At 54.0% G+C, this 11,963-nt stretch overlaps 3 protein-coding genes across 3 annotated transcripts; 1 reads left to right on the top strand and 2 right to left on the bottom strand.

Annotated features, from left to right (window-relative positions):
- Positions 1 to 574: 574 nt before the first annotated feature.
- PODANS_3_8340 (uncharacterized protein) lies at positions 575 to 3,036 on the bottom strand (the record flags this gene model as incomplete). Its single annotated transcript, XM_001909603.1, has 3 exons — positions 575 to 827; positions 889 to 2,757; positions 2,810 to 3,036. 3 exons carry the CDS (start codon positions 3,034 to 3,036, stop codon positions 575 to 577), a joined length of 2,349 nt encoding a protein of 782 aa, XP_001909638.1.
- Positions 3,037 to 5,231: 2,195 nt separating this feature from the next.
- On the bottom strand, positions 5,232 to 7,259 carry PODANS_3_8330 (uncharacterized protein; the record flags this gene model as incomplete). Its single annotated transcript, XM_001909602.1, has 1 exon — positions 5,232 to 7,259. The coding sequence occupies one exon, from the start codon at positions 7,257 to 7,259 to the stop codon at positions 5,232 to 5,234; it is 2,028 nt and encodes a 675-aa protein (XP_001909637.1).
- A 1,011-nt stretch (positions 7,260 to 8,270) lies between these two features.
- PODANS_3_8320 (uncharacterized protein) lies at positions 8,271 to 11,062 on the top strand (the record flags this gene model as incomplete). The annotated part of the gene is made up of 3 exons (XM_001909601.1): positions 8,271 to 8,684; positions 8,736 to 10,858; positions 10,915 to 11,062. 3 exons carry the CDS (start codon positions 8,271 to 8,273, stop codon positions 11,060 to 11,062), a joined length of 2,685 nt encoding a protein of 894 aa, XP_001909636.1.
- Positions 11,063 to 11,963: the final 901 nt, after the last annotated feature.

Here is an 11,963-nt window from a genome sequence, read left to right as displayed (position 1 = left end):
GGGGGTGTGTTGATGAGTTTGGGTTGGTATGAAAGTATGAATAGTAATTGTTTGAGAGACGAGGAGTAATTACAAGTATACGATAAGACTATGCTCAATCCAAAACAAGGTGTGTGAATATATACGTTGTTGTCGGTAAATTTATATATATGTAAGGCTTTTTTGAACAAAATTTAGACATACAATAGTATAGTCTCTTTCCTATCTTTTCCTCCCATCTCCAAAAAGTAAACCTCCACCTTGGTCTAAAAAAGAACTTGATTTCCCTTTCCCTCTCTACTACAAACAGATATAGCCAACAGCAAAATAAAATTTTCAAGCCAGCAAAAACACGCCCCTTTTTACACCAGTTCAAAAACCAACCCTAATAAACTCGCATTGATGCTTTGGATGAGAGAGAGAAAAACGACGTGACACCGATGATAATATGCCAGAAACAGGAACAAACCGTAGGTGAGTAACCTGCTGAAACGGAGAAAATGTTTGCATATCAAATGAGGAGCAGTCCCAGCCTTTGTTGGAGAGCAAGCATGCGAAAAACATGAACCCAAAATCATCATACCTCCTTTTTTTCTTACACCTTGTCACGCAGACCCCACGATGGCTTCAAGGTCTGAGCTAGGGCGTCTGGGGTGAAGATCTGGTCGCCGGGCAGCTTGCTGATGCGGCCCGCGCCGTTCTTGATGGCTTGGGCATGCACATTCGACAAGCCGCTGCGGTTGCTGCGGATGGAGCCGGCGTCGCTGCGGGCGTCGTTGTCGTTGACGAACTTGCGGGGGGGCGCAAAGTCGAGACCGGTAAAGGTGCTGGATTTGCGGAGGGTGTGACTGGATGAGCTGTTAGTGATTGTTTTCGGGGGAAAATGCAAGTAGGGATCATCAAACTTACGGGCTGGGGAGAACGGGGAGCTCATCAAAGGCGTTCACCAAGGGCGAGTGCACTGGGACCTTCCTCTCATACGGCCGGCGCTCGCCAGCTGGGCTCTGGGATCTGCCACGGGCACGCGAGGCAAAGTTCTCGGGAGGAGCGAAGTCGGCCGCGTTCAGGATGGCAAACGAGTCGTCCTTCATCATGGAGGGGGTTGGGAGGGTGGTGAGATCCATCGGGGGAGGAACGGGCGTTCTGTTGCCACCGTTACCACCGAAACGGCCACCGGACATGGTGGAACCGGCGCGGGGACGGCCGTAGGCGTTCGACATGCTGGATCCCGGGCGGGAGGGACCGCCGATCTGGTTGGAAACGGAAGACCCAGGTCTGGGAGGACCGCGGAGGCCGGGCGGGCCGGGCGGTCCTCTCGGACCGGGACCTCTTGGACCACCAGGACCTCTGGGACCGGGGAATCTCTGTCCGGATGGGGGCGGTGTCATGGCACGGCGAGAAACAGGCTGGGCATACGGCATGATGAAAGAGTTCGAGGCAGGATCAAAGTAAGGAGCATCCGCGGCGTAGTCATCGTAGTACCCTCCGTTCTGTGGCCCGGGCGGTCCAGGGCGCTTTTGCTGGTGCTGGGCTGGGATGTTCTGGGGCATGGGTGGCATGGGTGGTCTGTCAGCAGCGGAATCCTCAAAGTACTCCTTGTAGAAAGATCTGATGCGGTTGGCTCTGTACTCTGGGTCCTCGGATTCCGTGATCTCGTCTGGCGGCAGAGGACGGAAACCAACAGAAAGACGACGGTTGTCGCCCATCGGGACGCCCAAGCCATTCGCAGCCCCCTCCTGCTGGTCATACAGATGTGACGTCCTCTGCATATTACGGCCTCTGGGCTCGTCCGCATCAAGTTGGTTCTCCTTGCGGCCCTCGGGCGAGGGTGACCGGGGCATCCTGGGCATATCGGTGAAGTCGAAGTCGTGGAACTCGGCGCGTTCAGGCTCGATCACAGCAGGCGCTTGGGCGGGCTGCCCGCGTTGCGCTTTGCTCTCGAGTTCGCTGTTGACCGTCGAAGTGGAGGTCCTGACTGAGGCCTGAGCGGGCTCGCCGTGCATGAGTCCCAGACCAACATGAGTGGGCTCGGTGGGAGTGTCAATTTCTTGAGCCTCGGGCTTCTCGAAGGGATTAACTGGAGGAGCGAGATCAAGGCTAGAGTCGCTGGTCTTGAGAGTAGGAGAGAGAGGAGATTTCCGAGCATCCCTTTGAGCGGCAGCGGGCGGTTGCTGAAGAATGGGCGCATCCGTTGCAACACCAATGTCTTGCTCTTCCCACCCTTGCGAGTTGGCCGGCTTGTTGGGTGGCTGAGGAAGGGGTGACTGTGGTGGGCGCATATGGCTCGGCGATGGGGGGAAAAGGGGCGAGTTGGGCGGCATGCTGCCGAGGCGTGGAGGACTCCTTGTTTGAGGGGGGGAAAGCGGGCCATCCTGGCGACTGGCAGAGCGACTAGCAGCGCGAGTGTACACCGAGGCGGCGTCTCCGTTCTTGTGCGCGAACGATCTTATCGAACCAGCATCGCTACGGCTGTACGGGTCATCGTTTGCCTTGAGAGTGCGGGCCAGAGAGTTGAGGGAATCCCGAGACTGGCCAACATCCGGGAGAAGATAGGGGCTGGAAAGGTTCATGTCCATTGACATTTGCTGGCGCTTTTGACGGTTGAAGCGCGACGGGTCGGCACTGTTGGCCACACCGGCGCCGTTCTTCTTCGCAAAATCGGCACCCAACCCAAAATCCAGGGACTTGTGGGGATCATGCATATCCTCCTCCCTGTTCTTTTTGACCGTCCTCCGGTGAAGGTAAATCAAAACACCAATCGCTCCAACCAAGGGAATGCTAGAGAGTGTTAGCACAACACTCTAGCGCGCATACCCAGCATCCTACTTACCATACTCCAAGAACAATTGGCAAGGTCATGGAAGACGAGCCAACCGGCTTCTGGCAAAGTCGCGGATCCGGGCAGTCGGTCTCCTCGGCTCTCGCAGCCAAAACGGCGCGAGGGAACTTGATTCCAGAAATTGGCGTCGGCATCTCCACGGCGAGGCCGCGCTTCTCCAGTCCCGGGACCCTAGGCCCCATGGGATAAAGCTGTCCATCTAAAAATCCTCCCTCCATCTTGACAACCCAAGTATTCCTCCCTTCCTAGACAATTTCCAAATCCAGAATGGTCGGATAGCGCAGTGAAAAGGGCTGGTTGATAGGGCAACAGAAGATGGTATCTGCGTTAGAAATGGCGTGAGGTGGTGAAAGACGTCAATGCTAGCTTGCGCAGAAAGATGTTGTCATAACATTCGTGTAGGGATCGAGATGACAAGAAATTGGTCGTGAATATTTCCTCCCTTTCTAATTTTACCGAAAAAAGCCGTTATCCAGTTTCTGGTCGACGTCGACGTGGGATGTGTTGTCTGCGAAAAGTCGCGCGACAGGGCAAGGGTTCACTTTTGGCGCAAGGTATCAACAGGCAGTCAAACAGGCGCAAAGGGCTCTAAAATCTATCCGAAGCTCGTCAAGAATTCGTGAGGGCGCAAAACAATTTGAATAAAAGAGCGGTGTCGGCGGCGAGTAAGGAAGGTATCGTCGTCGGCGGGGGGAGTCAAAAGGCAAGGCGGGAAAAGAATGGCGCGCCTGCTAGAGGCAAGACGGTTTGAAAAAGTAAAAAGGAGCGTGGTGACCGTCTGGCCGTGGGGGGAAGGAGGAGCAGAGCAGGAGGTTCTGTCCGGGCGGGTGAGGTGGTGCAAAAGAGCGGAAAGGGAGAAGTTTCCCAAGAGTGAGGTGATTAGGATTAGAATTTACGACTGGGAGCGAACGTGGACGGAGAGCAGAAGGGGGTTGAGCTTCTCGCCGCCAAGGTCGGGCCCTGAAGAGACGAAGCAACGGTACGAACAGGCCTCTGGTCTGCCAGCTCAGCTTGCCTGCTTGGTCCCCAAATCTCCGTGAAGGGGGGTTTCCTGGGGACTGTCGCTGTCGTGGGCACTCGCGAGAGCGGCGGGCGAATAGAAATTGCTAATTTCGTCCTAATCAAAAGGGGGGACGGCGCCTGGGTTCACGACGGTGAAGTTCCAACAGGGATGTCAAGTGGACCGCTGGGCCTTCTAGACCAATGGCAGCGTTGCAGGCCCGTGCTAATGCAGGAACGGAGCACCCACCCAGATGGCGCTAATTTCGCCAGACTCCCCACTCAACGACCGTCTGTCACCGCCTGGAATCGGACAGGTACCGGGGCTGATAAACCACTGTGGAACGGTACTTTGCCGAGATGAAAGCCCGTCACGCCAGTGTCAGCGATCCCTGAATTCAGGGGAACGGCTCTCCCCGGTGGTCACCTCCGTAAACGCTGGCACCGTGATACCGGCCGGTAAGGTGCGGTAGTGGGGGTCGAACGGTCAACCTGCATGAGGATGGCTTCGGCAGGAAGAATTCTTTTTTTCGCCTGCTTCATCGCGGCCTTGGTTCTCATCAGTTGCTGGCCGTTGACTAGCTGCATATGCAGAACCAGAAGAAGCTTATCGTAAATGTGTCCGTCTTCCTGAGACACGCCTGACCGAATACGGCCAGATGAACGCGCTCGAGTCATGACCCGGAGAGGGACGAAAGGGTAATCAAGGAAACCAAAACATAAAACAACCAGCACAAAAGAAGCTTTATGCGCCGCATGCAGTTGTATTCATGATCTGCATATCTGGGCTCTGCCGCCTGGTGGCCTGGCCCACGGTACCTGAGATGTGCGTGATGTAATTGTGGGCGAAAACAATCTACAGTTTTGGTTGGTCTTGGTTCGTCCGGTCTTCTTAGAGGTATTCTATGAATAGAGAGTGTTCGATATTGGCTTCTAATTGCCTTCTTTTTCAGCCTTGAGGGACTCTAGGAAATCTACAATCTTCCGCTCAGCAGGGGATGTGGTCTTGAACACAACTAAATCTCCATTGCCAAGTGGTGCTACTCATTCTCAATCTTCATCGTCCTCCGCCAAATTGTGTAACCTCCAGAGAGACTGTAAAAAAAGAAAGAAAAAAAGAAGCACGGGATTCTGTCTCAGCTGAAGCTCTGATGACTTGCATTGGCTCCCTTTAACGGGCGCGCCAGACTTGGACGCCCACCTCTCCATCCAGTGAGATCATTATTTGTAGGCCTCTCACTCACCTCCCTTCCTTGCGCCGGAAGGATAAACCGATAAACCGCAGGCGCTCGTCCCGCTCGAGCGCTGCATATGTCGGGAGCAAACCTCCGATTTGTTATGTCTTAGGCCCTCTCGGTCCGATTTCCCTATGCCGCCGCTCGGTTCTCGCGTTCCCAAGCCACAATCTGTCTTATCAAGTTGACGTCTTGTAAAACTCGGGAGCGTACTCCAGCAGCCAGTTCTTCTCGACCTTGGTGATATCTCTGATATAAGTCTTGTCGCCGGTTTCCATCACCTCGTGAAAGATGACCCAGTCAGCCTTGCGGTTAAACATGATCGAGCTCGGGTGAGCATGAAGGACCGTTGTCCCAGACACATTCTTGAAAGATCCATCTGGCTGCATTCTCGCTGCGTGGGCGAAGTAGCCCGAGGTCAAGCAGCGTCGAATCTGTTCTGCTTTGTTGATGGAGGCCGAGCCAGCAGCGGTCGAGGATGTGGAACCGCTCGCAAGCGATTCATCGACTACGACTCCAAATCGCTCTAGAGAACGTTTGAGCTGGGCTCGAATGCTAACTGCTCGCGACATTGCCTTGAAATTCAACATGTTTTCGTGGCAGAAACGTGCCTCCTTGCGGCCCTTGGTCACAAAGGCCTGGTATACATTCAGGAGGGTTAGATGGTCTCCTTCCTCGGTTGAGAACTTCCGCTTCGCGCTCTCCGTCTTCTTCTTCTCGCCATCATGCTGGATCCATATCGTCCCACCAACGCTTGTCATGGCGGCAATCGTCAATATCTCGCTCAAGCAGCCAAAAGAGGGTGCCGAGAGGAGGGTCTTGCTCATCATGGGTTCCACTGCCAACTCTGCCATCCTCAGGCCCAAGGGTTTTGTCAGTTTGGAGTATTCATCCAGCGCCCCAAGCGAGTAGAGCAGTTCAAGTGCCCTGACCATCAGTTCTGCTGGGGGCGGTGTGATGAAGTCAAACCGAAGGACATTATCTATCCCCAGCGCTTTGAGCTGGAGGACGAAAGGAGCCAGGTTCGAGCGTTGAATTTCGGGCACGTTGGCGTCAGGCAAAGCTTGGTAAGCTTCCTCGGTGTAGAGTCTGTAGCACTTTCCAGGTTTGGTTCGGCCTGCACGCCCTGACCTTTGAGCAGCGGATGCCTTCGAGACTGGCGTGGCTGTCAGACTCTCGATGCCAGTTTGAGGGTTGTAGGCGCGCAGCTTGACGAACCCAGAATCGACTACGTAGACGATTCCGTCAATCGTCACAGATGCCTCGGAAATGTTGGTAGAGAAGATAACCTTCCTGAAGTTCTCTGGGGTCTCCTCGAAAATGTAATTTTGCTGCTCTGTCGATAGACCGGCATACATTGGTAGGGGCAGGAGGGAATCGGATCCTGGAGGGAGCTGAGCTGACCGCTCTGCAACAGCCTGGACAGCTTTTTCGATCTCGTCTCTTCCCGTCAGGAACACGAGAATGTCGCCTTTTGGCTCGTCAGCGTGAATGTCAAAGACGGTTGAAACAGCCTTCTCGAGGTAATCCTCGGCTGGTTGCTCCAGGTACAAGATGTCGATGGGGTAGGTTCTGCCCTCGAGGCTGATGATGGAGGCAACCTTTGCGGCATCTTTGTCGTCTTTTGGTACTTCTTCGTTGGACTCCGAAAAGAAGTCTCGAAAGTCTTCGGCTTGGAGCGTGGCGCTGCTGATGATAATCCTGAGCTCAGGTCTCTTCCTGCGAACTTTTTTGAGTAACCCGAGGAGGATATCAGAACTGATGGATCGCTCATGGGCCTCATCGACCATGACGACCGAGTACCGAGACAAGAGAGGGTCGACCAGTGCCTCCCTAATAAGAAGGCCATCAGTCATGAACTTGATCCGGGTAGCCGCCGAGGTGAGGTCCTCAAAGCGAATGGAGAAACCAACTTCCTTGCCCACCTCACAACCAACCTCTTCTGCAACTCTCATGGCAACGGTGGTTGCTGCAACACGCCGAGGCTGTGTCACTCCGATAATCTTGCCATCAGCACACCATCCTGCCTGCTCGAGAAATTGGGGGATCTGAGTACTTTTGCCTGAGCCGGTTTGACCCACGACGATAGTGACAGGGGAGGTTTCAATCAGGTACAAGAGGGCTTCTCGATGCTTGGCAATAGGCAACAGGGCTGCCGGCTTGTACAAGGCGGGAATAAAAGACGCTCCTAGATCAAAGTCGGCCATTGTGAGAATGGTGGTCGATGATTGTTGTCTTAGGTTGTCAAGAAAAAGAGAGGTTGAGAGGAGTGCCCTATTCCAGATAGAGATGCAAGACTGCGGACGCCTATAAATGCAGACAAGAAACCGCCACGGTCAAACACCTATTGTCGTCCTCACCGGTCCTCAAAGAAACACCACGCAGTTTATCCGAGCTAGAGTTGAGGACGCAGGCTTTGGATTACACCAAGATGCAGAGTAATAAGGAGGGCGCTTAATCTGGACCAGACCAATCAGCTTCGACCATCAAAGTGGTGAAGTGCAAAGAGAGTTGTGGCTGCTCCGATCTTAGTGTGGCGTTGCGGGCTGTGGGGGCCCAACCCAGCCACATCCCGCCAGAGGGGTTCCGTCGCTTCTGCATTTCTCTCGAGGGGTGACGCACCCATTCCCGGTCCTTCTCTTCCATCCGTCTCCCGTCTCCCGTCTCCAGTCTCCAGTCTCAGCAAGAGCGGTGCATCGCGACTGCTGCCGCAGAGTTTTCATGATCGTGCCCGGCCTCTGTGAGAATTATTTCTAGCGCTTTACTGCTTGTTGCTCCTCAGCTCAGGTTGCTCCCTGCGTTCGAGTTCATTGGCGACATTGTAGGGCGCGCCCACTGAACCTACTGCTGGTTTTCCCGGAGCACCCAACAGTGGCTGTGGATATTGTCGCCTGGCTCCTATCGCCAGTATCTATCTCCTCGGCGCTCTCCAGCAGGTGTTTTCGCTTCCAAGTCGTATTTTTTCTTTTCTGTCTTTCACCGGCATTTCGCGGCGCGCACGTCTTTTAATCTTTTGCAAGCAACCAGCTGGGTCATCACTGCGTGAAGACCCCGCTGTCCTTTCTTGAGTAAAGAAAAAGCGTCGCTTTGGTGCCTGACCCAGCCTATTCCACCTCTATTGTGGCTGGTTCGACGGCGTTTTTTGGCTGCATTTCGACTGCCCAAGGAACGTTCTATTGCGAGTGCCATGCCAACCTGATAAGATACTACTAGTCATCATGGGCAGGGACAAGAAGAAGAAGGGCGCTGTTGCGACGGCTCCCACCGGAACTCATGCCAAGAGCAGGCATAAGAAAGATCGCAAAGGAAATCCTGTGGATTGGGCGGCCCCTCTGCCCCCAGGTTTGGTTGCTATTCCTGACAAGCCACAGCTCAGCAAGAAGTACAAGACATGGTACGAGGCCGTCGAGAACAAGAACAAAAAGAAGAGGCTCGAATTCGAGGTAACTGGATCATGCGGCTCGCTCGCTCGCTCGCTGTCTCGCATCGTCCTGGACACTAACCAAGAACAGTTCACCCAAAACCGACAACCTCCCCCGGGCATGGAATTTGTTCCTATTGGGAACCCCGCCCTGACGACTCTCTGTAAGGAGCTGTCTCGAGAGCGCGATGCTATGATCTTCATCGTGACGGTTTGTCAATAATACAAGCTTCCCACGTTTCCGGTTCTGACGAATCTCTAGTCAATGAATGGTGTATTCTCGGCAGCCTTAAGCTTTCACCTCAACCGTGTGGGCCACCACTTCCGGGAGTCAATTGTGGAAGAAGCTCGCAAAACTCTTGGGGATGATCAGCTGGTTGGTACCAGTGCTCAGCTGGGCCTTCCTGAACCCATCCCGGAGAGACAAGAAGACATCACCAAGCAAGCTGACGCAGCTATAAGAGATCTGTTTCCGCGCATTCCTCATACCGACCGCCAGATGATTCTGGATCATGCGTTTAACAAGGTAGGTACATCACCATTGCTGGCTCAACAACCCAAACTCACTCCTAGACAGTCGAGGGTCGCACAGGGCAAAGACTCTATTCCGGTTGGCCTTGCTGCCGACATAACCTTGTCACGCCGAGTTCAGCTCGCTGTATTGGCTCATATCCGCCATAACCATACTCGGTATGATAAGCTGCTCAAAGAGACATCTTGGGTCAATGCGAGAAAAGCCGTCGAGTCCCTCTGCCTCGACTACCTCGTCAAGTGGCGAGGAGATGAGGAGACAGGACGAGACCAGCTCGATGAGATTCTGTACGAGGTCATCGTGATCTCCGATTCTGAGAGCGACGATGAGGATGATGATGATGATGACGACGAGGATGATTCGTCTGATACCTCGGTGGCGGACGATGAAGACCAAGCGGAGGCGAACTGGGTGCCTCCCTCCATACGAGCTGCGCAATTACGACAGAACCAAACTGCCGCCCACCCTGCGGTTCGACAGGTTGCTGAGCAGCCACGCGGGGACTATGGTCCCCGCGTGGCCCACCCAGAGCGCAGCGCCATCAAGAAGACTCAACAGAAAGATCGCAAAGCTGCCAAGTGGGCACAGCGCGGGTTCAGTCGCTATCAAGCGGCCCGCGACGTGGCTTGGAATGAGGCTGTGGAGCGTCAACGACGTGCACCAGAAGAATCCGTAACTTCTGCAGCTCCAATGGCCAATGGTAGGTCTACCAGCCGTGGCCCGTTACGCCTCGAATACCCAACTCGGTTGGGATCTGATCTTTCTACAGCTCGCAGTCCGCAGGAGCGGGTATATTATTCTCAAACTCCCCTCGACCTCCACAACGGGTTCCAAGAGGCTGTGAGCCGGCCTGGCTACACGGATGTAGCGCAGCGTATCTCTACTGCCACCGGTAGTCATGCTCCAGAGGCGCCACGCCCTTACAGGATTGCAGTTGAGAATGAACGTGGACCTATAGTTGGGTCTCATGCCTATCCTGACCGTCAGGGTGACCGGGCGAGTCACTATCACAGCCAGGAACCCAAGGAGCATGTTTTACAGTCGATCGAGCCTGCCTCTCCCTCACGACTCACTGCGAAGCAACATCCCTCCGCGTTTGAGTCTGCTCCGATGGGATACATGACACATCGTGCTGAAGACTCCTACAGCAGGCCCACTGAGGCGCGCGGATACCGGACACCGGGCGGTGAGGAAGGCTTCGTCAGACTACCTCCGCGGTCTGAACAGAACTGGATGCCCGGCGGACCTGCTAATTCGAGTTTGCACCGCTTAACAACATACCAGGATATTGTTCCACGCCATGATGGCGTGGCGCACCTTAGGTCAGAGGCAAGACCCGTTTATGTCGAGGACAGCGGACTAGTCCGTAGGTCGGAAGCCCGTCCCATCTACATTGAAGGCCCCTCAGCGCCTACGCCGCATCATTGGGCAGAGCCTATACGTCCACAGCCCGCCGGTCGTTCTTACACCGTCAGAGGGACTGCCGATGTTCGCCCAGCTGTTCCTATGGATACTGTGAGGCATGATAGCCGGTTTGATGAGGATACGAATCAGCCCATGGACCGTTTGCGAGGAGATTTTATAGAGATTGTTCGCCTCTCCAACAACTTCCCAAGGCGACATGAGCTGAGCCCAATTCCGGTTGACACGGGCGAATTTGACGCACGCCCTGTGCCTGTCAATCATCCGTCCCGGCGATACGAGCGAGTTGTGGCTGTCGAAAGGCCAGACTACTTACAAGAGCATGCTGGCCGTGTTCCAGTCTATGAGCAAGCTGATTTCATCCGTCTGCCGCAGCGATCGGAGCGCCAGGAACGTGTTGTTGGGTATCAATATTACCCAGCTCGTCCAGGGTTAGTACAAACTCGATTCTACTGCCTGGTCCCAATACTGACATTACCTTACACAGTTACGACCAAGTCGCCACATATGAAGCTGACCGCCCGCATCAACCCTATGGAACGGCTGCTCCCATGGCGTATCCTGGCGCTGAAAATCAACAGCCACGCTTTGTGCGGCGAGTCCCAAGACATGACGAAAAAATCGCGATCGATTAAGTTTCCGGAGTACATTTGACTTTTTGTTCATTATTGAGCGGCATAGCGTACATACACCCTATAGACAACACATGATTCCAGCGACAGCTGCATGAAGGGCATGGCAAGGAGCGTATGGTCACGCAAGCGTGGAGGGAGGCGTTTTGATTTCGTCAATGGCATATGGTAGAAGGCAAAGCGGGTGGTTTTGTGTAGGAGGTGTAACTACTGTTGGAGATGACTGTAACAGCATTGGGGAGATGGAGTCTGCATGTGCATCATGGAAGCATGGGATTCCAGATATAGGAATCCCGAGGCGTTTTTGTAGGAGGATTGTACACATTATACCCATGTACGTTTACCAGTACTTTCCAGGGTTAACTTGGCTCAAACCACTGTTTTACATGTATTCAACCGGCCGAGTGGAGGGTGTTGTGTCTGCTCAGGGTGGTTGTGTCTGATAGAAGAGAGGGTGGATGACAAATTGACAACAGGGACAATCAGATAGCCCGGCACACTTTTCCGAGCCACGGCGGACACAGGTCGACCTACATGTTACTCTTTCAGACTTTTTTGTCTTTATTGCTGACTACGAGCCATATAGTTTATACGCACGAAAAGCCCCCTTCAGCCCGGTTCAGTCATCAAATACGCACTGATACGCCGGGACGCAACCCCCAACAGATGGTGTGTTGATCGCCCAATCATGGATGTCGCTGCTCTGCTTACATCGGCACACACTACGTGGGTATGATTCATCCTGGTCACATCCCCGCTGGGCTTATTGATGTGGTTAATCACCAAGTCAGGTAATACAAAGCTGTATCATGGGAATGCGAGGCGCTTTTTGTTCTCGAGGAAGGTGCGTGGGCCTTTGCCGATCTTTTATGCCGTGTATACGCAGTACTTGAAGCTGTTGGTT

The sequence above is a fragment of the Podospora anserina genome, chromosome 3 (genome assembly GCF_000226545.1).
Source record: "Podospora anserina S mat+ genomic DNA chromosome 3, supercontig 2".
Lineage (NCBI taxonomy): Eukaryota > Fungi > Ascomycota > Sordariomycetes > Sordariales > Podosporaceae > Podospora > Podospora anserina.
Note: the sequence above shows the minus strand (reverse complement) of the source record. Positions and strands in the feature narration are given on the sequence as shown.